The sequence below is a fragment of the Rhinolophus hipposideros genome (genome assembly GCF_964194185.1).
Source record: "Rhinolophus hipposideros genome assembly, chromosome: 1".
NCBI classification, from domain to species: domain Eukaryota; kingdom Metazoa; phylum Chordata; class Mammalia; order Chiroptera; family Rhinolophidae; genus Rhinolophus; species Rhinolophus hipposideros.
In genome coordinates, this window is record NC_138047.1 from 20,105,915 (window position 1) to 20,128,684 (window position 22,770).

The following is a 22,770-nucleotide window of genomic DNA, read 5'->3' on the forward strand; positions in this document are numbered from 1 at the left end:
CTCAGTATAGCCAGTTAAGTGACTCATCCAAGGTCACAGTTAGTACCCAAATAAGAACTAACATCGGTATGTTCTAATTCCAGTCAAAACTCTATTGCATTATACCAGTGATTCCCAAACATTATTCTGTAGAACATCAACTATATGAGAAGCTCAGTGAATAAAATGACTCAAATGTGTCATTTAACCCTGAATACAAGCCTTTCTCTTGGAGAGTTGCAGTGAACAAATTGGTCAACTTTACCTAATCCAGCATTTAATCATAGAACACCCTTTACACCATATGGATATGGTTCAGGCACTTGGAAAAGTTCCTTGTAACTACCACAAAGGTTGGTGAAGTCCAAAATGAAGTATAATGCTATCAGAAATGCTTTGGGAAATGAGACACTGTACCAAACTTGAGTATGACAGCGGTGGGTTTAAAAGGAACTTGGTGTGCTTAGTAGGAAAATTATCCTGAGGTTAGGTGAGGCAAAGGAAACAGTTTTGTTTTTGTGGTAGATTTATGCTGTTATTAGAAGATATAGGGCATATAAATTAGATAGTTTTTATTAATAAATGAGTATGGGATTGTTTTTATTACCTGCCTAGAACTTATTAATTTTATTGGAGAGTGGATATTTCAAAGATTATATTTCTCCTCGATAGGTGGTTGTGCAAATACACAAAAGTAGGATTTAAAGACTTCCACTTGGAGAACTGTTCTTTTCATGGTAGTTAATAGTACCCAGGTAATGAAGCTAACGTGCTTTGTCAGGGAAATTTGGGGGGAAACAGGAAAATAATTAAACACAGAGTTAGAGTTTGATAATGAGGAATTAATTCTGTTGCTGTGAAGTAGTAAAGGTGGCTACAGAGAATTAATCATGATGGAAATCTCGGCCGAGTTTTATGGAAGTGCCTGAACTTGAATTAGATAGAAAGAGAGGTATTACTAATAAAACTTACATATGAACAGGAAGTTTCTGGTTTTATAGGACTCTCTTTTAGGACTAAAGATCACTCATGCGACTTATGTACATCTTAATGCTACACATCAGTTTAATGAAAACTACAGACGGTCCTAAGGAAAAAATGCTAAAATATGAAGCAATATAAGTACTTCAAAGAAAATCTACATAATTTTAAGTCAGTATAATAAAAGAGAAGGCCATTATTGTCCTATACCAGACATAGACTATATATAAGAACATTTTTAATAAATATTAATTTCCATTTCTATTGTAGTTTAAGCAAGTTTACAATTTAAATGTTCTAACTAGTGCATAATTAAGCAACATAATTTAACATTAATCAAATATTCTTTGTTAAAAATGTCATGCTAATTTAAAAATTTTAAACATTGCAAATAAAGACTATAGCCTAAAGGTGAAAAGGACATACTTATCAATATCCACCCAAGATTTTTGCCTACTTCACCAAAGCTGTACACTAAGAAAAATCACAGATCAAGAAATATTCTATTAAGAAAAAAATCATTTTGAAAGGGAAGCTTTTACTTCATATCTATAGATAATTAAACCTATAACAACCATCCCTATATTAAAGGAAAGAAAACAAATGTGATGTAGTATTATACAGAGGGTGCCCCCAAAATGTATACACTTTTTAAGAAAGGAAAAAACTGTATTAAAATTGTAATACTCAAAAGATGAATACAAGTCATGTTCGACTTCTGCAATTACAGGAGGTGCTCAAAGTGGTTACCATCAGTGTCCAGACACTTCTGATTATGGTGAACTATTGCTTGAGCAATGTTGACCAAAGTGTTAACATCACTTAAAATGTGTATACACGTTTTTAGCACCCTCAGTATATACTATACTATTAATATTTTCCTATATTAATGGGAAGAAAAATGTGGCAAGCTTTTAAATTTAGAGGTTTGCCACTCATAGGCTCCATGAATATAGGCCCTTCTATGTCTTTCAGGAAGGGAAATAATTTTGTAAATTGTCAAGCACCATGCAAATATTAAGATATTTAACTGGACTAGTCAATACTACCATATTTCCCTGAAAATAAGACCGCGTTTTATACTAATTTTTGTTCCAAAAGATGCATTAGGGCTTATGTTCAAGGGATGTCATCCTGAAAAATCATGCTGGGGCTTATTTTCCGGTTAGGTCTTATTTTTGGGGAAACACGGTATATCCCTTGATCCCTTGCTTGCTGGAAGATAGTGAATTCTTAAGTTCTAGTAAAGGCAAGTTTCATTCATTCAACTAATAATTACAGAGATCCAGACTCCATTCTAGGAACTATGAATAAGATATGTTCTTAGCTTCCATAAATTTATATCCCAGGAGAAGAGTAAATACGTGTACTTGTTTGCAAATCGTAGGGACAGAGTCTAAGAGAGTAGTTTCCAGGCACTTGCCCTCACGTGGAAAGGTGATGGCTCGGGTAGTAAATGGCCATCAGCTGTGGCTGGTTGGCCATCAGCTGTTACCAGTTAGCCAATTGGCCACTGATATAACTGCCATGGCTGCTTTGATTGCTTGGTTTGGTTGGTTGGTTGGCAGAGAAGTGTACAGTGGGTTGGGGATCGTGTGGCTCCTGTTTCCTGTGTCTCCAACCCAGCGGCCAGTGAGACTATAGTGATATGACTCCCCCATCTATGCCTCCGTGGGTGTTCCTTTTTGGCCTCACCATGTCCTGCATTCTTGTGCTTGAAGCAGGACCAGAGACCCCTCATGACACAAATACAAGGATGACAATAATTGTCATAAGCAAGTTACAAGCAAGGTAGGTACTATGGAATTTTAGAAACGAACATTTTTACTTTAGATTGTAATAAGCAGGAAGCTTATTACAAAGTGGCATTTATACTATGTCTTGAAAAACGAGTAAGATTGTTTTGCAAAATTAGGGTAAAGTGTATTCCAAAGGGAATGAAAATGAGGAGAAAGGCTGTGGATATGATTGGGCACTTTGACCAATTCCTTTACACTATAGCAAAGGTTGCTGAAGTCAGAAATTAAGTAAGTTAGCAAAACCCTCTTACTCGTAACCTGGAAGGAGCCCAACAAATTTTACCCTTTTCTTTTAAATTCAAAGGTCAGTGAATGTAAAGATCTTTTCATTTTTAAGCAGCAGAAATAGAAGTTTTCACACATAAAATTTAACTGAATGTTTGTCAGTGATTAAAACCTGGGCTTCACTTCAGGTGTTGCCCATATAAGCCTGAAAAAGTGGAGATGAAATGCTCTACCATTTACAAACAGGCTGCTTTGAATCTGTTTTCCTATAAATAGCTTCGTAAACCTGCATTACATCTGGTAGAAACATTTCTAATGCGCATCACACCACCCTCTTCATTTATGTTAACAGCTGCTTCAACTTTACATGAGTTACACTGAGGCACAGAGATGCTGACAACCTCAATTTAGTGAGGGCTCTCTACACAGACGTGCATGTTTTCTCATTGAAACTTAACCATGGTCTTGCAGTTGTACTTTAGAGTAGTTAATATTACAAATTTTAAGGAACAGACTACGCTTTAGGCTCTAGGGCTTGGGTCTTAGAGCCTCCAGCTAAAACTAGAGTAGCGCGCAGACGGAGGAAGTGGTTCAGGATGTGAGAAATATGCCGACGCCCCTGGGATGTGGTGTGCCTAGCAACACAAAAGCCACCACTTGCACTTAAAATCCACGCCCGCAGCTCAGTAGCAGCAGCAGCCTCCACCAAGGTCCGTCGCTCTTCCCGCTCCCCACGCCACTTCCGGGAAGATAAGTCCCGGGCCCTCCGGGGTGGGGCGGTAGCACAGAGGAGCCGGAAGTGGCCCGGACACTTCCGGTAGGGAAACTCTCAGCTGCCGTTGAGACTGCCGGCAGAGCTTGACAGTCGCGCTGCCTGCTTGTAGATCTCTCCATTCCTCTTCCTTGCGTCTAACCTCCCAACCCCTCTGCTGCTGCCGTCCGCGACTCCTGTCTCCGGAGCCGCCCCTTCCCCATGTGCCGGGGCAGGAGTCCTGGAAGCAAAACCCCGCTCGCCGGTAGCCCATCATGTCCGAACTGACTAAAGAGCTGGTGGAGCTGGTCTGGGGCACCAGGAGCAGTCCCGGTCTCTCCGACACCATCTTCTGCCGCTGGACGCAAGGTACCCGGCCGGCTCTCCCTTCCAGCGCCGCTTCCTCGGCCGGTGACAGCGTGGCCGTGACGCTGCTCGCGCCCCCCGCCCGCCCGCACTGGGTCCCGGTCCCCTGCTCGGCGCCGCCACTGGGCGCTGCAGCGTCTCCCTGCCGCCTCGGGGGCCCGGGCCCGGGCAACGGTGTCAGCTCGTTGGCCGCTCCCTGGGCTGCCCTCGGGCTGCAGAGGAGCCGGGTGGCTGCAGGCGGGACACGGAGGGTGTGTCCTGTGTCGCCGGGTCGGTTTCTCAGGACGCGCCGCGGCCGCCCGGGTCTTCGTTCCCGCACGAGGCTGTGTGTTACTGGCGTTGGGTCTAATTTCGGAGACAGGGACGTCCACAGGGAAGTGAAGGTGGCTGACTGCAGAGAGCAGTTGTGTGCCTGGGTTTAGTCACGTGGTAGCCGCGGTGCTCCGTGCGTGAGTGCGGGTGGGTCGCTGTACACGTTCTCCTAACCCGACGTGTCCCCGGTGCTGAGATGCTTCGGGACGGAGGACCTCCTGTGCGGGTCTGCTCAGCCAGGCGGGGTTTGAGTTACTGAGAGAGGGTTGTTGATAATAAGAATAACAATGAAACAAAAATGACTGTCTATGGAGTTTGTGCACTGTGCCAGGCCCTGGGCTGGACACGTTATACTAGTAATTATCCCTAATTCTGAAGTTTTAGTATTAAAACACCACAGACACATCACCTAAGGGGACTTGGGAAAGACTGGTGAAGTTAAGGGGGGATAAGAGTGTCGTCTTTGGAGTCGGTAATGTATGTATGTAAATCAGGCCAATAAATAATAGCTGTTTATTACTATTATTATTAAACCATATCCTGTTCTCAAAGGAGTTGGGGGAATTTTAGCATAGTAAACCAAAGCCCCCACTTCAAATGTGTATTTTCTAACAGAAATTCAGGGTATAAGTAAGCCCTACCTCCCTCCCAGATATGTTTCCTTTAAGAACTGATAACTTTAGAATCATCATGTATTACACTCAATTAGGTTATTTAGTCCATCACTCTTGTTTCACAGGTGAGAAAAATGAGTCCTGAAGGAAGGCCTAAATGACTGGGCCAAAGTGGTACAAATTGATAGAACTGGGAAAGGGTTGGTTATGTGTCATTAGTTTGGCTCTTTTTGTACATTTTATTATGTCACTTAACTAACTAATATTTTCTGAAATCTTGGACACCCACGTTTACAGACTTTATTTTTAAACTTACTTTCAACTTATCTACCATAATAGTAAACAGCTGTAAAGTATACAAGACTGTGAAGGATTAAGAAAAATTTAGGTTTAGTGTGATTGGTCAACATTAATTAAGCATTTACAATATGGAACATAGGTAACATTCAGCCTCATTTCTGTTAATATGTGATGGAGATTCAAGGAGACTTCAGAGAGGGAGTTATAGTTATGGTTCAGAGCAGGCTTTGGAATAAGCATGCTTAGGTTCTAGGTTCAAGTTATTTAACTTATTGAAGCCTCAGTTTCCTTCTCTGTAAAATGCAGATAATAGTAGTGTCAATCTTATAGGGTTGTTGTGTGGATGAAAGACGGGTAAATACACTTAGCACTTAGCACAATAACTGACACATAGTAAACACTCAGAAAATGGTAGCTTGATTTTAAAAAGTGTTTCATTGTAACCCAAGCCAAAGATCCCTCTCTGGCAGTTCCCTGACAATTACAAGAAGCTGTTATTGTTTATTTGATAATCATTATTTAAAATAGAACTTTGTAATGACATTAGAATACTCTGCCACAGTTTAGTCATGCAGAAGTTCCTCAATAAGATTCACTCAATACCATTTCAAAATAAAGGATTTCTTTTCTTGCTTTTCAGAGAATGCAATTATATTGTGGATATGTAATTCTTCCAGGACTTAAATTGATCAAGATTTTAAGGTGACCAAATATATATTTTTAAGTTATAACCTCTGAATCAGAAGGCTGCTGTTCCTGGTTTTGCTGTGTTAACCATTGTATTCATTTATTCATTCTTAGAGGCAGAACCAACTGCTAAAGATTACTGTGGCAGTAATTTGGGATTATGGGACTAGATACAAGACACTGCTTTGCTGCATTTGCCACACTGCATTCATATTGTGACATTAACTTTGGCTTTATTTCAGTCTATAACTGCAATGAAGCTAATCTCAGACTTTTGGAAGAAAGTTACACATATAAAATGTTTGGGGGTAAATATTTATAGAATTATGTTGGGATAGTCCATTTATAAAACTATATTGGTAGGTCATGTTAAATTCTTTTGATATGTTAAAATAATAAGCTGCAGGGGTTGCCACAGCACATACTTGTTTTGTTTGTTTTTTTCTCTTTTGATTCGTTTTGCAGTTTTAGACACTATGTTAAGCAATAAGCCTCAGGAGTAGCACAGAGTTGTTCTTTTAATTCATTAGGCAGTTTTAGATAATTCTGCAAATCCTCTCTCTTTACAAACAAAAGTAGGGTTTTGTGTGTGTGTGTGTGTGTGTGTGTGTGTGTTTTGCCAGTTTTTATTTTAAAGGCAATAAATCACATAATTTAAAGTTCTTGTTTTAAACTGAAATTTATACTTTTGTCTGCTTTCTTCTTGCTGAGTTGCCTAGAATAGTTTTGAAAGAAAAGCATGTGTTTTCTACCTCCTTATTCTTAAGCATTACTTATTCTCCAATTCCTCCTTCCCACAAACTGCAACAGTGTTCCAGGCCTGCAGCTTAGACTTGGTAGAGAAGACGAAAAATAAACAGTGTAGCATAAAGTAAGTATATGTATTAGAAGGTAAAGAAATAAGGAATTGTGGAATGGGGTAGCTTGGATAGGCCTCATTTGAAGGTGAGATTTGAGGAAACACTTGAAGTAACTGAATTAGTCATGCAGATAACTGAAAAAAGAATGTTTCAGGATGAGAGAATGGCCATTATAAAAGGCAATACAGACTATGCCTGGCTTTTTGTTCAAGGATCGGGAATGAGGTTAGATTAGCTAGAGAGGCAATGAGAAAAGGGGAGACTAATAAAAGATGAAGTAAGAAATAATAGGGCCCAAATTATAAAAGGCTTTATAGGCCATTGTAAGGACACTAGCTTTTATCCTGAATGTGATGAGAGTTCGTTAGAAGGTTTGGAGCAAACGAGACACGGCATGATAAGTTTTGAAAAGATTGGTCTGACTGCTGTGTTTGAGGGTTGACTGTAGTGGACTGAGTGATACAATATGAAATGATGAATCCCCGTAGTGGCCGTGCTAGTTTACATTCCCGCCATCTTGTTAACCACTGTCACGCCAATAAATTTAATAATAATAAAGAAAAGATCAAATGAGAGCCAGTTGTAACTCAGAGGGGTTGTACCAGGTTAGCAGTAGTGAAGGTGGTAGGAAGTGGTCAGATTGATCACATCCCCTCCAAACCAAAATACAAGCCCTCTAGATCTGACAGAAGCAAGTAGTAATCTTACTAGAAGTGAAAACATTTTGACTTATTCGGAATTTGTTTTCTTTTAGTATTGATTGTCTAGCTCAGTGTTTGGCAAACTTTTTCTGTAAGGGCCATGGCCTTTATTATCTCTGTCTCAATGCTCATCTCTGCCATTGCAGCAAAAGCAGCCCTAGATAACGTGGGTGTGGCTGCGGTCCAAAATGCATTTAGAAAAACAGGCCAACTCCTGATCTAGAATGTCAACTCTGAGAAACCATATTTTTCCTTTTTAAGCTCCCTTTTTCCAAGCTTTAAGTTATTTTATGGTTTGAGGTAAAGATTATTCCGTAAGGAAGAAATACATTTTTGCTATTTATAAATTTTTTTTTTTTTAGTTGGGTGGAGCTGTAGTTGATTGAAATGGTTGAAATTAGGGTTTTGGACTTTGAGTATAGGACAGCTTTTGTTACGTAAAATGAAAAAAGGAAATTAAATAGGTTAGGTAAACTTGGGGATCCGTTAAACTATAAGTACAAAAGGTATTTAGGAGTTAATACATTTGGATTAAAGTTTTAAAGTATATTTAGCTATGTATTACAAAGTATTTTAATATTTACCAAAGGAATATAATGACATACAAGTATCATTAATTTTTCTTCCAAACTGAGGATAAGTTAATACCGTAGATCATGTTAATTTCATAGATTTTTGTTGTTGTGGAAGCCTTTTATTTCTCTCAAGTATAGATTTTCCTTTTTCCAACATACCTAAGTTATAATTCACTTGATATCCAAATTTTTTTTAAACTCGCAATTTGTAAGCTTATATGACAGTCAATTTCTTAGTGTTTTGAATACATAATGGTTTTTTTTATATCACAGTATCTGTCATAATTTATCTTACATTTGTATTATGCTTTCCAGTTTTTGGAAGTTTTACTTAATCCTTGGCAACAACCCTGAGAGATAGCAAAGGATAAATATAGTTATCCTCCTTTTTATAGATGAGGAAACTAAGGCCCAGTGCAAATCTGAGTCAGCCAGGGTCATGTAAATCATAGTGACAAGTCAAGTCTTTCCATGGCCTTTTGTTTACATGGCAGACCATAGTTATAGATGCAGCAGTTGTCAAACTGGTTTGAATAATGTGTATGTACATAATAAGTCATGATAATAAAAGACTGAAAAATTCAAAAAGGCTCGTGGCTCAGATTTAAATTAGTTGTGAGTTACATGACTGACAGAATTCTGTGTCTGTAGTACTATGAAATGTGATACAAAATCGTACGTTTTGGATCAGATGCTTCAGATGGCTATTTTAGACCTAATCAGAAAAAGCAGCCATTTTATGATGTTAATTCCTTTTAAAACTAGGAAACAATTTGACATGAGAATACATGACAAGAAAAATAACTCTGTCCTTAAAAATTCAAACTCACGTGAAACCTTATCATAAAAGGAGAAACCTGCTTAGCATAGTCCTGTTTTAAGATAGAATACTTAATTTACCTAACTTTATTTCCTCTTAAGCTCTGGTAGTCTTTGTTCATTATCAGCTAACACACTCAAACATATGTTCTGTAATTAAACAGAATTTGGCATAAAGTAGATCTGCCTAGATATGTCTCCAGGGATTTCTATATCTACAGTACAAAAGCCACTCATTATAATGCAATCCAATTATAAGTCTCACCCACGGTTCTTGAAAATTGCATTACATTATTAATTTTAAGGAAAGCAAGAATCCATTACTGATTTATAATTCTTACCTATCCTGAAAGCTTGACAGAGCTTCATGTCTCCTCTTCACATAGGCCTAACACAGGGACCCTGTCCTTTTTGCCAGCAGGACAAAGAGTGGGGCCTCTTGGCTTCACCTCTTGTTTCTAGATTGGACCTGAGATTTGGTTGTCTTAACGTGACAACCAGCTCCCTTAATTGTCATTTGTTTTGATTAAGTTTATCCTACTCAGCTTTTTCAGTCCTCCGTTTACCCTGTGGTCTACATGACTTCTCCCAGGCTGCTTGTACTGCTGCAGACAGTTGTGGCCAGTGTTAGTACAAATGGAACAATTAAATCTTAGCCCTCCATGGCTCTCTTAGTTCTTTGTGCTTGCCAGTTTTTACAGTTTTCTAAATTAAAATTCTCTCAGTTCTCGACCTCTTTCATTCTCCTCACTCTGAATGAGTAACATGTCTTCCTATTTGCCTAAATATTTCACCTAGCAGCCTGCTAAGAGTTACTTCTCCTAGGCCAGTGGCTCTCAAATTTTTTGAACTCAGGGCCCTATTGCACTCTTTAAAATTATAAGGACTTCAATATGAAAAATATTTTTAAAAAAATGATGAGACCTATGGCATTGTTTTACATTTTTGCAAATGTCTTTAATGCCTAGCTCATTAGAAGATAACTGGATTCTACCACTTGCTATTCCATTCAGTATGTTGCAGTATGTTGTTTTGATTGAAGTTTATGCAGAAATTCAACCTCACCCAGATATGTAGTTGGTAACTTCAGGGTATTATAGTAGCCTTTTTAGATAATTACGGATGTTTTTCTTTGCTACCACACCAAAACTCCACAAGTGGTAGTTTCTTAGAGGTTCGTTGCACGACAGAATCTGCAGCTGCATCAATAAACGTTTTATACTCTGTTGACTTGGACTTCATTGGTTGGTCTTGTACTTTGAATGGCCCTTTTACCTATGCATTAATTTCTAACAGCATACATTGGTCATTTGGACGTTACTGGTGCACTGGTTACTGGTGCACTGGTTTTTCAAATATTAACACATTTCATTATACATCAGAAATCACATGTATTATCATAACCACTGATGTCATCAGAAAAATCTCAGTCAGTACTGGTCGGGTAATGTCTGAAGAAAGATAGCTCCAATATGAGCACGTTCACTGTATATGATGCCACTTAATTTTTAGCTTGTAGAGTATGACTCAAAGATTGGAACGAAAAAAAGATACTGTATGAAAGGGTCCTAAAACTCTGTTGGAATTCAGTAGATAGACTGGCCTTTCTTCAAGTGAATTAAATTATTTAGCAATCAGATTTAGTGTGCTTTTACTAAACTCCTCGCTTTATTCCCCTAGTCCACTTAGTGGGGTTCCTGGGTGCAAAACTGTGTGTGTGTGTGTGTGTGTGTGTGTGCGCATGTGCATGTGCGTGTACGTGTGTGCCCATGTGACGGGGGCATGGACTAGGCTCCATATTTTTTTCAAAGGGTTCCTCGATCCCCCCAAAGAGTTAACCACTGCACCTGACTGACTTGAAGATATTTTGCTGTTGTGATAAGTGATCTTTCTCTAAGCAAAGTATATTAAAAATTCTTTTAGCTGCTACCTGAATTATGTTTTTAATCTTTGCTACTTGCTTTCATTTTTAGGGTTTGTGTTTAGTGAATCAGAGGGATCCGCATTAGAACAGTTTGAAGGTGGCCCCTGTGCTGTTATTGCACCTGTTCAGGTAACATAGACTACTTTACCAACTCCTTAGAGGGACGCATTCAAACATTTCACACTTTACTTTTTGTTTTCTAATTATGACCACTCTATGTAATCATGAGGCATGAATTACCTCTTAACGTTTGTTCGTGTAAATTGCTGTAAATATCCAAAATAACAATGAATTCAGAACATGAGTAGGTTACACAGCAAAAGCCTTTTGGTTATCCTTATTTGCAAAGAAACATGAAAGGTGTTACCTGACTTTTAGAAAACTAGGAAAAACACATCTTTCTAATACAGTGATCCTGTTGAATAATAACATTTTATACTACAGAGAGTTATATTATAGCAGTGGTACTATTTTCATTTGTTCTGTCTGTAAAAAATAATTTTCCCAAAAAGTTGAAAATAAGTTAATGTTTTCATGGCATAAAATTGTATAAATTTTCAAAATAAGTCAGTATATACTATTTTATTCGACTTTAAAATCAGTAGCAACTTATTTCAAAGATTTTTTTTCTTTGCACAAAAGATAGGGTTAATCTGAATATTTGTCTTTGATTTTGAATCTTGATGTGTTATATGTTTGAATTTCAAAGACTGATTTGTTATAAACTGTTACATTGTAAAACACAAAAGTTGAATTTTCAATTTACTGTTACGCTTATAATATCTGAATAGCAGTGTAACTTTAGAACTGTTATAGGAAAAGCTTGGATTTATTGTTTATGTTTTAATCAGCAGGTTTTGAAAAATAAATATTTAATGTGGTATTTATTATTCATTGGGCATAAAGAATGCATTCCTTAACTGCTAACTGCAAAGTAAATTTCTCTTTCAAACCTTATACTTCATACACTTACAATATTAAATTTAAAATGTGTTCTCCAAAGGAGGGAAAAAAATTCTCTTTCTGGTTGATTCCAAAATATGTCCTTTAGAGGCCATTATTTCTTTAAAGATTTGATATGTATTTTATTTGCATTAGTAGAATTCTTAAAAATTAAAAAATTTCAATGTTTGAACTTTGCCTGGGAGTTATTGAATATGAAGTGTAAAATTTAACTATAAATTAGTTATTAGAACTGTTATGTTGAGTAACTGAGGCAGATTTTGGTTGCTGTAGGAATCTTATTGGAATTAAAGATTCCTTATCCTGCCCCTATGCAAATTAGATGATGTTAATATTGCCCCGTTGGGCCCTTAATAGCACCCGCCAGTCTTTTTGCAAGTCTATGAATGTAGTTAAATGCACGGTATACCACAGGAGTTTTGTGTTTTATAAAATTTAATATATTTCCAAAATGGTAGTTATTTTTGCAAGTGGGTCTGCTGTGTAACCAGGGATCATTGTAATGTTCAAAATCCTGATGTATCTTTGAGGTAGTAATTTAGTTTCATAGTCACATAAATCTTTTCAATCATAGCGGAATTTTGTTTATATTACGTTTCAATGTAAAAGTCAAAGCTCAATCATTAAGAGTAATGAAGGGAAATGAGCAAGTCCAGATATTAAAACTTTTTAGAGTATAAAAATTAGAACACGTCACTACTGCTGGAAGAATAGCCATGTTATGGAATCAAACACGTAATACCATAGTAGATCACATTATTATTTACCAAGAATTTCTCACATACCATAATAAAGGTAAAACTACAAATCAATGATGGAACATAATTAACTAAATGTCACTGTTATGACTGGTTGTCAATTTAAAAGGAAAAAATGAATTTAGGTAATCTCATACCATAAACCATAAACTAAATATATTCTGATACAATACTCAAACACAGAAAACCTGAAAATAACGTATTGTCAGCTATCTAACAGAAAGGATAAGTTCCAAGCTCAAAAAACTATTTGCAGTGAATATTAGCAATAAATGGATATTGTCTTTCTTATGCAAAGAACTTGTACAGATTGATTCGGAAAAACACTTAAGATCCCAGAGGTGAAATGGACACGTATGTGCATCTTAGCAAATGAAATGCTGCTGGACAGCCAAAGAATCGAGATGTTCAACCTCATAGGAATCTAAGAAAGTACAAATCATACTAACTAGATTTTATTCCTTGCTCTTTCTAATCTATAAATAGAAAATAATTGCCTGTGCATATAAGGTTATATGATACTGGCACATTCATATATCGCTATGTAGTACACATTTGTACTTTGATTTTGGGAAGGAATTTTACATTATCATTGGAACCATGATAATACAGATTATTTGATGCAGTAATTGTACTTCTATGACTCTATCCTAAAGAAATATTCCTTAATATGAGAAATGTATTCAAAAAGAAGCTTTTATATTTTTAGTACTAAAAAATTGCAAACAATCTAATGTTCAGTGGTGTACTTTATTCACGAAATAATATTTAAGTAATTTGTGATGGCTTCATAGACATTTAGTGATTAAGAATTATAGTTATAAATTCTGTGGGAAAACAGAAAAGTGGAAAATGATCACATACCTATTATGCTTCTCACTTGCAAAAAATTTAAAGCAAGTATGAAAGAAAGGCTAGAAGAGAGTATATCAAAATGCTAAATGGTTGTATTAGTGGTGAAATAACGGGTGTCCCACCTCACTTTTCCAAAATTTTATAATATAGTTATACTATTCATTTTTATAGTTGTTTTCATTTGGGGGGAAAATTAGAAGCACTTGATTATAGTATTTGTAGATTTTATTTCTATGAGAATATTATAAACTATTACTTATTTTTTTATTAAAATTCTTTCATTCAAGTGATTGCCTATTAGGTGCCAGGTACAGTGCTAAATGCATTACTTAGACTATGTCATATAATCCTCACTGCAACCTCTTAAAGTTTGTGCTATTCTTATTTTCCAGTAGTAAACTAGTAGAAGTAGGATTCAGTCCTCTTATCTGTACACTACTGCTTTCAAACACAATGAATAGGCATCACCATAGTAACCTCTTTCTTGACTCTGTCCCCTAGAGATTCAGATACAATAGATGAAGCTTAATAATCTGCATTTTAGGTAAACAAATGAGAAGGAAACATTGTACTACACTGCACTGCTTTCTATCAAATCACCAATGTAACATAGTTAGCTCACTTACGGGAAGTTTAGAAATCTGTTTTTCTTTTAAATCTCATAGTTGTTGGTTTTTTCTGTTTGTTTGTTTGTTTTTAGTTAAACCAGGAAATAGCTCCTTATAATAAAGTTATGACTCTCACAGTGGTATTCTTGTATCACAAATCAGAGCCAATAGAGCAGAACTACTTTTGTAGATTTCTTTTCCCCCAAGGAATTGAAATGCAGACTTTTCCTGTTTTTTATAGGGTGGGCCTTCACTATTCTATAGGGCCTATTACATTTTTAAAATTTTCCAGTTGTGTGTCTTACTTTGAGTCATTTCTTGAATTTACCAGAAAATACGTGTTATGAAAGAAGAAGAATTTTATGGATCGGGTTTATAGTAGTATATTCTGAATAAGTAATTATGCTCAGTTACTTTCAAATGTGAAGGGGAGCCATTTGAAATTTTTATAGCTCTATTGAAAAAATTAGAAAGGTACAAATTAGTTTTTTTATCCATTTTAAAATAAAAGAATGACATGTGGTATGTTTGTAGTGCATGCTAATAATTATTGCTTTAATTGTATAAAGGCATTTCTTTTGAAGAAGCTCCTGTTTTCTTCTGAGAAGTCGTCTTGGAGGGACTGCCCAGGTACGATAGCTGTCTTTTATTAACTTTTACTCCATCCTCTGTTTTATAAATGGGATCCATGCAGCATTCTTTGGCAACAGTTTAGTCCAAATCATCTACAAGTATCTTAAAATGTAAACTATCAATGGGATTTTTTTTCTGGAGGATTTTTTGTTTTGTTTTGTTTTGGTTTGGGTTTTTTACTGTTTCAGAAAATTTCATGGACAAAGACTCCAAATTTTTAAATGCATATTTCGAAATTTGGTTTTCCTAAGCGTTGTAAGACAGGATAATATAAGGGAAAAAGTTTGGCCTTTTGCTAAAACATGTCCCTAAACTGTTAAATGATAGCATACCATAAAGAATAGTCAAATACGCATATGTACAGTTACTTTGTCTTGTTTAGCTTTGAGCAAGACTCAGAATTATCTTTGTATTCTTGCATCTTTTAATATAATGCCTTAAACACTGCAAATAATACTGCAAATAATTCTGAATTAAATTGCAAATGAAGCTGCCATAGCTTCTGGCATGTGATTAGGTCAGAGAGCTGATGGTAGTACCTGAGAATAAACATTTGCATTCTTCTTGACTGTTTACAAAGATCTTTCCTTCACTTACACAATTTATTGTGAACCTCACTGTAACTTCTTGAAGGAGGTAGGACAAATTATAATCCAAATGTTGAATATAAGAGTTAAAGTGTCACTGTCCCGTATTTTTTATTAGTTAATAGCTGAAATGCAAAATAAATTTTAGTAGAGAAGAAACTCTCCAAGAGATACTATTATTAACATGGACGTTTTGTTAATAAAATTTGTGTTTTTTGCACAGAAATATATCCACATATATAAAAAATTTTTACAGCATTGTCATAAATGTGTTGGTTATAAAGTGAATGGCACAGATCCTACCTTTAAAGAATTTTGTCTATTAGGAGAGATAGAAACCTTCATATAGCATAAAATTTTATATAGGATGTGATACATACATATTGTCCCCTTTATTTAAAAGTTTCAAAAAGCAGTGTTACTTTTGGAAAATAATAGTGCTTGAAAAGGGGAGGTGGCTAAGGTTCAGGAAGAAATTGAGCGTTTGTGCTATTTTCTATAGAAATCTACAGCTCAAATCAGTGCAATACAGTATCACCAGCTTCTGAATTACACAGCATAACCACGATGGCCCCTGCTAATGTACTGGATTGTGGTATTGTATGTGTTGACGGTGTGTTATCTCATTCTCCTTACCTCTGGGACGGAGAGATCAAACACATTAGAGTAATTCAGAAATGGGGGCAGAAAATACAGGTTTCAAAGGCCCTTCCATTGTGCCTGGTTCTACAGTAAAGTAAACCTCATGGCTTAAATGCTGCATTTGCAGCTAAGAAAGGGGAGATCAGTATGAGGTTATTCCAAGCAGTATATTCTTTCTTCTAATGTTTAATTCTGCATTTTTTGGTATTCTTTTCCTCATTAATGGAAATATTTAATAGTGGTGACATTTTAACCCTCAAGCATTTTGATTTTCTAAAATGTAATTTAAGGTCAGTTGCCTATGGATTCCCCCCACACTTAAAATGTTTCATTTCATCATTAAATTAATGCATTCTTAATACTACTTATGACAAGATTTTTTTTTTCCCCCAAAGAAAATCATTGTAACTTATACTTTGGTTATTTTTAGAGGAAGAGCAGAAGGAACTCCTTTGTCACACTTTAAGTGATATTTTAGAAAGTGCCTGTTGTGACAACTCTGGATCATACTGCTTGGCTTCATGGTTAAGAGGAAAGACAACCGAGGAAACTGGTGGCATTTCCGGGAGTCCTGCAGAGTCTAGTTACCCAGTGGAACATTCTTGTAAGATACATTTTTGTTTCCTGGAAGTAATTGGTTATACCTTTGTTTTAATAAAACTATTGAAAATTTTAAAGAAAAAAAGTAGATTTAAAAGTTTTCATAACATATCTCTTTTTTTAGCCTAAGCTTAGTTGATGAGCCTGAGTATTTTTCGTTTCTCTTTTGGTTATTTTAGTTGCTAGAGGATGTTACATTTGCTTTTTTTAAAAAAATTCCAGTTCTTCTTGATGACATTCTCTTTTGAGCTTCAGAATTCGCATTTAGAAAGTTTAAAGAATATATTTCTATATCCTTTAATTGTAAATGCCTTAATGTTTTCTTTAGTATTGGGGAGAAAAAAGGTTATTTTCTTGACATAAAAAAATTTCTTAAATATCTTTAGTTGCTTCCTATAGTAAAGAAGGGGACATTTTTTTCATTACACATAGTTTCTTTTCTTCCTGAACTTTTTGGACATTGTTACTATATATGAATTATTTTCAGCTAGTTTTAATTATGTTTTAATTTTCCCTTCGTTTAATTTTTTTCATTATTTGAAGATTTCTTTTTAATATAACAGCTATTCTCATTCTTAAAAATCTTACAGTCTGTGGTCTTTAGCCTTTGAAAATTCTTATGTAATTGACCTAAAAATTGCCAGAATTAACTAGTAAAATGTAGAGTTCTGGTGGTACAGAAGTTGGATAAATGGAGTTGCTTCTCTGTTTTTCTTTTCAGGAATTATCTTCCTAGTAAGTGGCTTTTGATAACTGGTAGTTCCAAGTGCTTATATTGAATAAGTGACTTTCTCTACCTATAATGCATTTTACTAACTATCATCTCTGTGGAAATTGTTTTTAAAGAAGTTAGACAACCGATTTCTGGAAAGTAAATTTTGATTACTTGTGATACGCATCTTGCTTTCTCTATAGGGCTATCTATGAGGCACTGTTGCTTCCTTGAGCTAAAATGTCTTTGTGATGTCAGCATTTTTTCTCCTACCTCTGCAGTTACAATGACAAATTTTAATAGTAGCACATTTGCAAGGAATAATTTTGAAAATTTAAACACTTCAATGACATTTCTTTTTCAGACCTTTCAAACATAACCTTTCATAAAAATTAACATATTTTTAGAGTTGACAATACAGTTGAAGAAAATAAGTGGAAAATATTCACGAGGATTGTAGTAAAAAATATTAAGAATGGTTTCAAAATATTTTCCAGGTTTTAATGGTTTGCATGTAAGCATGTTTAATAGTTTCATTAAGGATATTAAATTTTTGACAGGAATAGTTGAACCTAATTAAAATTCTTTTAAAGATTATGTACTTAAAGCCAGTCTCTATATTAAATTGTAAGAAAATACTAAGGTCTTTTTTTGCATTTCTCATTAGTGTCTTAGTATGTGCTGTGTGCTTCCTATGGACTATATGGTACATTCTGTAGTGATCGGTTAAATGGCCTCATAATGCATTCACTTTGATACTTCAGTTACTAACTTAGGTAGGCATATTATATTGAATTCTTCTCCAAAAAACATATTTTAGTAATTTTCCAATTTACTTTGCCTCATTTTAAAAGTGGACCTAAAACCATATTTTAAATTTGACTTTAATATTGTATAAGTTTGAAAAGTATCGTTAACTGAAAATTTGAGAATTTACCTTAGATATTGACAAGTGAAATGAACTTACATTAAAATTTTTATTCCATGTAACAATCTGTTATACCTGTTCTTTCCTCTATTCCCAACTATGTTCTTTTTTCTTGTGTTTTATATTTTTCCACCATCCTGCCTGCTGAGCTTTTTATTTTGCTTGCCTCTTTTCTCTAAATTACTATCTTTATGTCAACTTTCATAGTGTGTGCCCAGTAACATTACTTAGATATTTAGGCACAGAACAATTAGTACAGTGTGGAAAAGGTTAGGTAGAATTTTTATTTTATCCTGAAATTTTAAATGTGAAGTATTTTCTGCATTGTCAGTATTACATTCCGTACAAACATTAATTTCATTGGCTTGTGTGATGTGTATAGTTTTGGCTTTTGGTAATGCACACTTGTTTGCAGTAGTAAATACTCAGGTTCAATTTCAGTTTGTTTCCCAGACAAATCAAAAGATTACTTAAGCCATTGGACCTCAAAAGATTTTTAAAAGTACTTTGAAATATTTGAAAATTAAAACTAGACTTTAAAAGGCTGGCACAATGTGACCTTTCAAATTGCACATTGTTTTTTTGATTTTGAATTCATACTGAATCAATGTCTTTAATTCTCTAGTGAGCATTAATACTTGAAAGTACTAAAATTTGCTTTATAAATATATATCTGAAATTGTTTACTATCATAAATTAAAGTAGGCATTTGAATTCACGTATGATATCTTTAAAGACGATCTTTGGGGAGCCAAGCCTCTCTGGGTTGAAATTTCAGCACTGCTGTTTATTACTACTGTGTGCACTTGAAAGAATGCTTCTCTGTGCCTCAGTTTCCTCTTCTGTAAAATGAGGATAATAGGGTTGTTATGAGGATTAAATGAGATAAGATCTGTAGAGCATTTGGAAAGGGGCCTGGCACTACACAAGTGCTGAATAAATATTTCCATTGATTTAAATGCTTTCTTTGACTTGCTTTGATTTTTAAAAATTTATCATTGTACTGACTTAATAAATATAGTCTAAATAAGTTATTGACAACTTCTCAACAGTTAATGAATTCATGAGGAAACAAACTTAAACCCGCCGTTGAACCTGTGTAGTTTCAAAGTGCTTTGCCTTTTTAAATGCATTTGTTTGAAAATTAAACAGTAAGCCTAAAGATTTTATACTATAAAGAAGGAAGATTAACTCTGATGATTTTACTTGGATCTATAGATTGGAAGATTATATAAAAGTGCAGGACACATTACAATGATGTCTGAAGCACGCAGATTGCCAATAATTTCTCCTATTTTATAAACTACTTGAGCATAACTGAATTGAAAAGAAGTGTTGATTGTTTAATCACCCTCTACATTCTCAGTGTTATATCCATTTATATCCATTTAGTTATAATCATGGTAACTCAGATATTGAAATATAAATTTATGTTACAACAAAGTTGAAAGTAAACTGAGTCTTTTAAGACAGTAAGGAAAGAGGGAAAATTTTGATTGCTTGAAAGTATTTACAGCCTGCTGTGTGTATCTTGTGTCATTTATTTGCCTTGTGTAGTGCTGAAAAGTGTCTTTTGTGTATAGCTGCCTTGGCTGTCGACGAGCTTGGCTTTGAGCGATTTCATGCATTAATTCAGTAAGTAACATTGGAACATTTAAAATACTTACCTTTGGACACATAACCATTTAAGTTTGTTCATACTGTGGAAAGGTATTTAGATTTATATGCTTGGATTCATTTGTTTTCAAATTTACAAAAAGAATTTGTAAATGTGTACTTAAATTATTCAGATTCCTAACTTAACTATTGAAAGACACTTTTTATAACATTAAAAGCTTTTTCATCATTACAGTGAAAAAAATCATTTTAGCCTAATGTTTCTCTGTCCTGAGTGAGTATAAAGATTCTAGATAAACATTTGAATCATTTATTATTTGTCAAAAAATACTTTCTGTATTTTTTGCTAAAAGTGCCATATTTTCAGTAGAGCATTTAAACTTTTTACTACAAAATGAAAGGTAAGAATAGCTATGTTGACAGAATTACAGATGGCATTTAATTTGAAATATAACATTAATGTATTTTAAAAGAAGCCACAAATGTATACCTCTGGTATTCAGATATTTGTTAAATAATTCTCAGTCTTTAAAACATCAAGTTTTTATTGTTGTTTTTAAACACATCTAAGAAGAGGGCCGGGGCTACTTCGTTCCTTAAATCACTGTATTATTAATCATTGAAGAATTTATGCCAGACAGATCACCTAAGAGATGAAGACGTTCTCTACCAAGTAGGCATTCTGTCTTAATGGGATATATTATATATAGTGACAGTTGTTAACAGCTCTCACTTTTAACGGCTAAGTTTGTATTTGAAAATTTGGGACACGTAGAAAAATTTCCTGTTTGTATGTGTACATTTTAATGTATAAGACAATTAAGAATTTTCCCATTTATGGATGTAGTAAATCTCATGATGGTACTAACACTTAGTTCTTTTCTCCCCCAGAAAAAGATCATTCGGAAGTTTATCAGAATTAAAAGATGCTGTCTTGGATCAATATCCAATGTGGGGAAACAAATTTGGAGTACTGCTTTTTCTGTATTCTGTGTTACTGACAAAGGTCCGTTTAAGAAGATGCTTCTTCTGGCTTTTATTAGTTTAAGTTTAGTATATTTTTCCTGTTAGGAGAAAAAAATTTATTCTTGATGCTGTTTCTAAATTTTAGAATAAAAACCTCTTATGCTGATGACAGTTCTCTATTCCCACAACTCACTTTTTATTTCACCACTTTCAAACTTACTTTCACCCCTGACCTTATGGACTGCGGAGGTTATCAGTAATATTCTACTTAATGAAATGCACTCAGTTCTTCTGAATTTTACTTTGCTGTTAGCCATGTCTGGCAGTTGATCCCTTAACCCCTTCTGAAAGCTCCATCTAATCCACACTCCCTTTCTTATCTAATAAATCATTGTCTAAGTTCTCTTTCTATAATGTCTCATAATTTTTGTTTATATACATATTTGTTTATATATATTTTTGGGTTTTTTTCCATCTTTACCTCCTGGTTCTTTCCTTCTCTAAGCTTTATTCTAGAAATTTTAGTCCTTGGATCCTGTATGCTGCTTTTTATGGATATTTTATTCTTTCAGCTTACCTTTATGTGGTTAATTCCAACATGTACAGTACCAGTCTTGCCCTTTATCCCCAAGAGCCAATCTATTATCTTAGTAGCCTGTTAGTCTCAGTTATCCTACTAGATTTACCATGTCTAAAATCAAACGTCTTTCATTTGACAAATGATTATTGAGCATTGACTAGGCACTGGACTTACATTGTGGGATACAATTTTTTTTTAATGGTTCCTCCTTGGAATTGTAAAAAAAAAAAAATATTGATTCCGTCCATTACAGCAGTGTTTTCCAGTGTTTGTTGCATGCACAAAGCATGATGGGAAAATAGTAACAGTATGCCTAAGTTTATTTGGTGGAATCAAGGGCAGACCGTAGATAATAAGGACCATTTGATGAATGAAAAAAGTTTTCTAGATAGAAAAGCTGTGGGAAGATTTTTCAAGCAGTGAGAATAGCATGTATGAAAGCATAATCAATCCGGGATATAACACATTCTGTGAACCATAGTAGTTCTGTACTACTGCAGCATAATACTTCAGAAAGGCAATTGTGGAAGATGAGACTGTTACATAAATATGTAAGGTTTAGAATATGAAGATCCTTGTATATTATGCAAAAATACTTCAGATTTAATGTGGCCAAAATTAGGACAAAACAAAAATTTTCAACAAGGGAGTAACACGATCTTTTCATTAATAAAAGATTCCTTAAATTGAGATAAGAGTTGTACTGGGGGTAGTTGGTGTGTGGAGTATATGTCTAGAGTCAGGAGAACTAGAAAAGTGACTAAATGGTGAACTTAAACCAGGGCAATGACCATGGAAATGGAAAAGAAAGGGAGCATATTTAGAAGCATATTTTAAATTTAGAAATGCAAAAACATTTAGGAGGATGTTGAAGAGAAAGAAGCAAAGTACTTGGTCATTGGTTAGAAGTGGTAAATACCAGCGGTGGTGGTATCTAAGATGACTTGTTTCTTAGGAGTTCATCTTGACTTTTCATTAGTCTGCCCATTTTTTATGCTCAAGGCTTTTGATACTTCCTTCATCTGTCTCTTGTTCTTTACAGCCAATAAACCATCAGATCTGGTTGTTCTTCCTTGAACTGGTCTTTGAAATGATTTCCCCTCCCTTCCCGGTGGTTATGTCACTTTTTCATAGTATTCATTTTGCTTTTATCGTAGCCTGCTTTGTATTGATTTTCACAAGGAAGACAAGTACAAGATCTCATATTTGTTTGTGTCATCCTACATGTGTTTACACAATCATTAAAGATTTTGGTCATTGATTAATCATCTCTTTAATCCTTAGAAATGGCCTATGAAGTCTGGTAGAACCAATGGTTAAAGTTAGATGAGTAGTTCAGTGAATGCAAATTAGCTTAGTCATTTTGGAGTTGATGAAGTTAAAATGCCTAGGTCTTTAGTTATCTAGTATCTAAACCTTTTGGGATTT

The 22,770-nt window shown here is 34.9% G+C and overlaps 1 protein-coding gene across 3 annotated transcripts in view; it reads left to right on the top strand.

Moving 5' to 3' along the window:
• Positions 1–3,782: 3,782 nt before the first annotated feature.
• LOC308503148 (ubiquitin carboxyl-terminal hydrolase MINDY-3-like) overlaps positions 3,783–22,770 on the top strand; it is an 82,504-nt gene continuing 63,516 nt past the window's right edge. Inside the window, exons 1-6 of one of the 3 annotated variants that reach the window (XM_081062200.1) lie at positions 3,783–4,104; positions 10,943–11,022; positions 14,647–14,707; positions 16,370–16,543; positions 19,763–19,814; positions 20,688–20,802. In XM_081062200.1, coding sequence (XP_080918326.1) covers positions 4,011–4,104; positions 10,943–11,022; positions 14,647–14,707; positions 16,370–16,543; positions 19,763–19,814; positions 20,688–20,802 — 576 coding nt within the window. In that variant the 5' untranslated portion in view covers positions 3,783–4,010. Of the gene's footprint in view, positions 4,105–10,942; positions 11,023–14,646; positions 14,708–16,369; positions 16,544–19,736; positions 19,815–20,687; positions 20,803–22,770 lie in introns of all 3 variants that reach the window. The other 2 variants (XM_081062202.1, XM_081062201.1) reach the window with 2 other exon arrangements.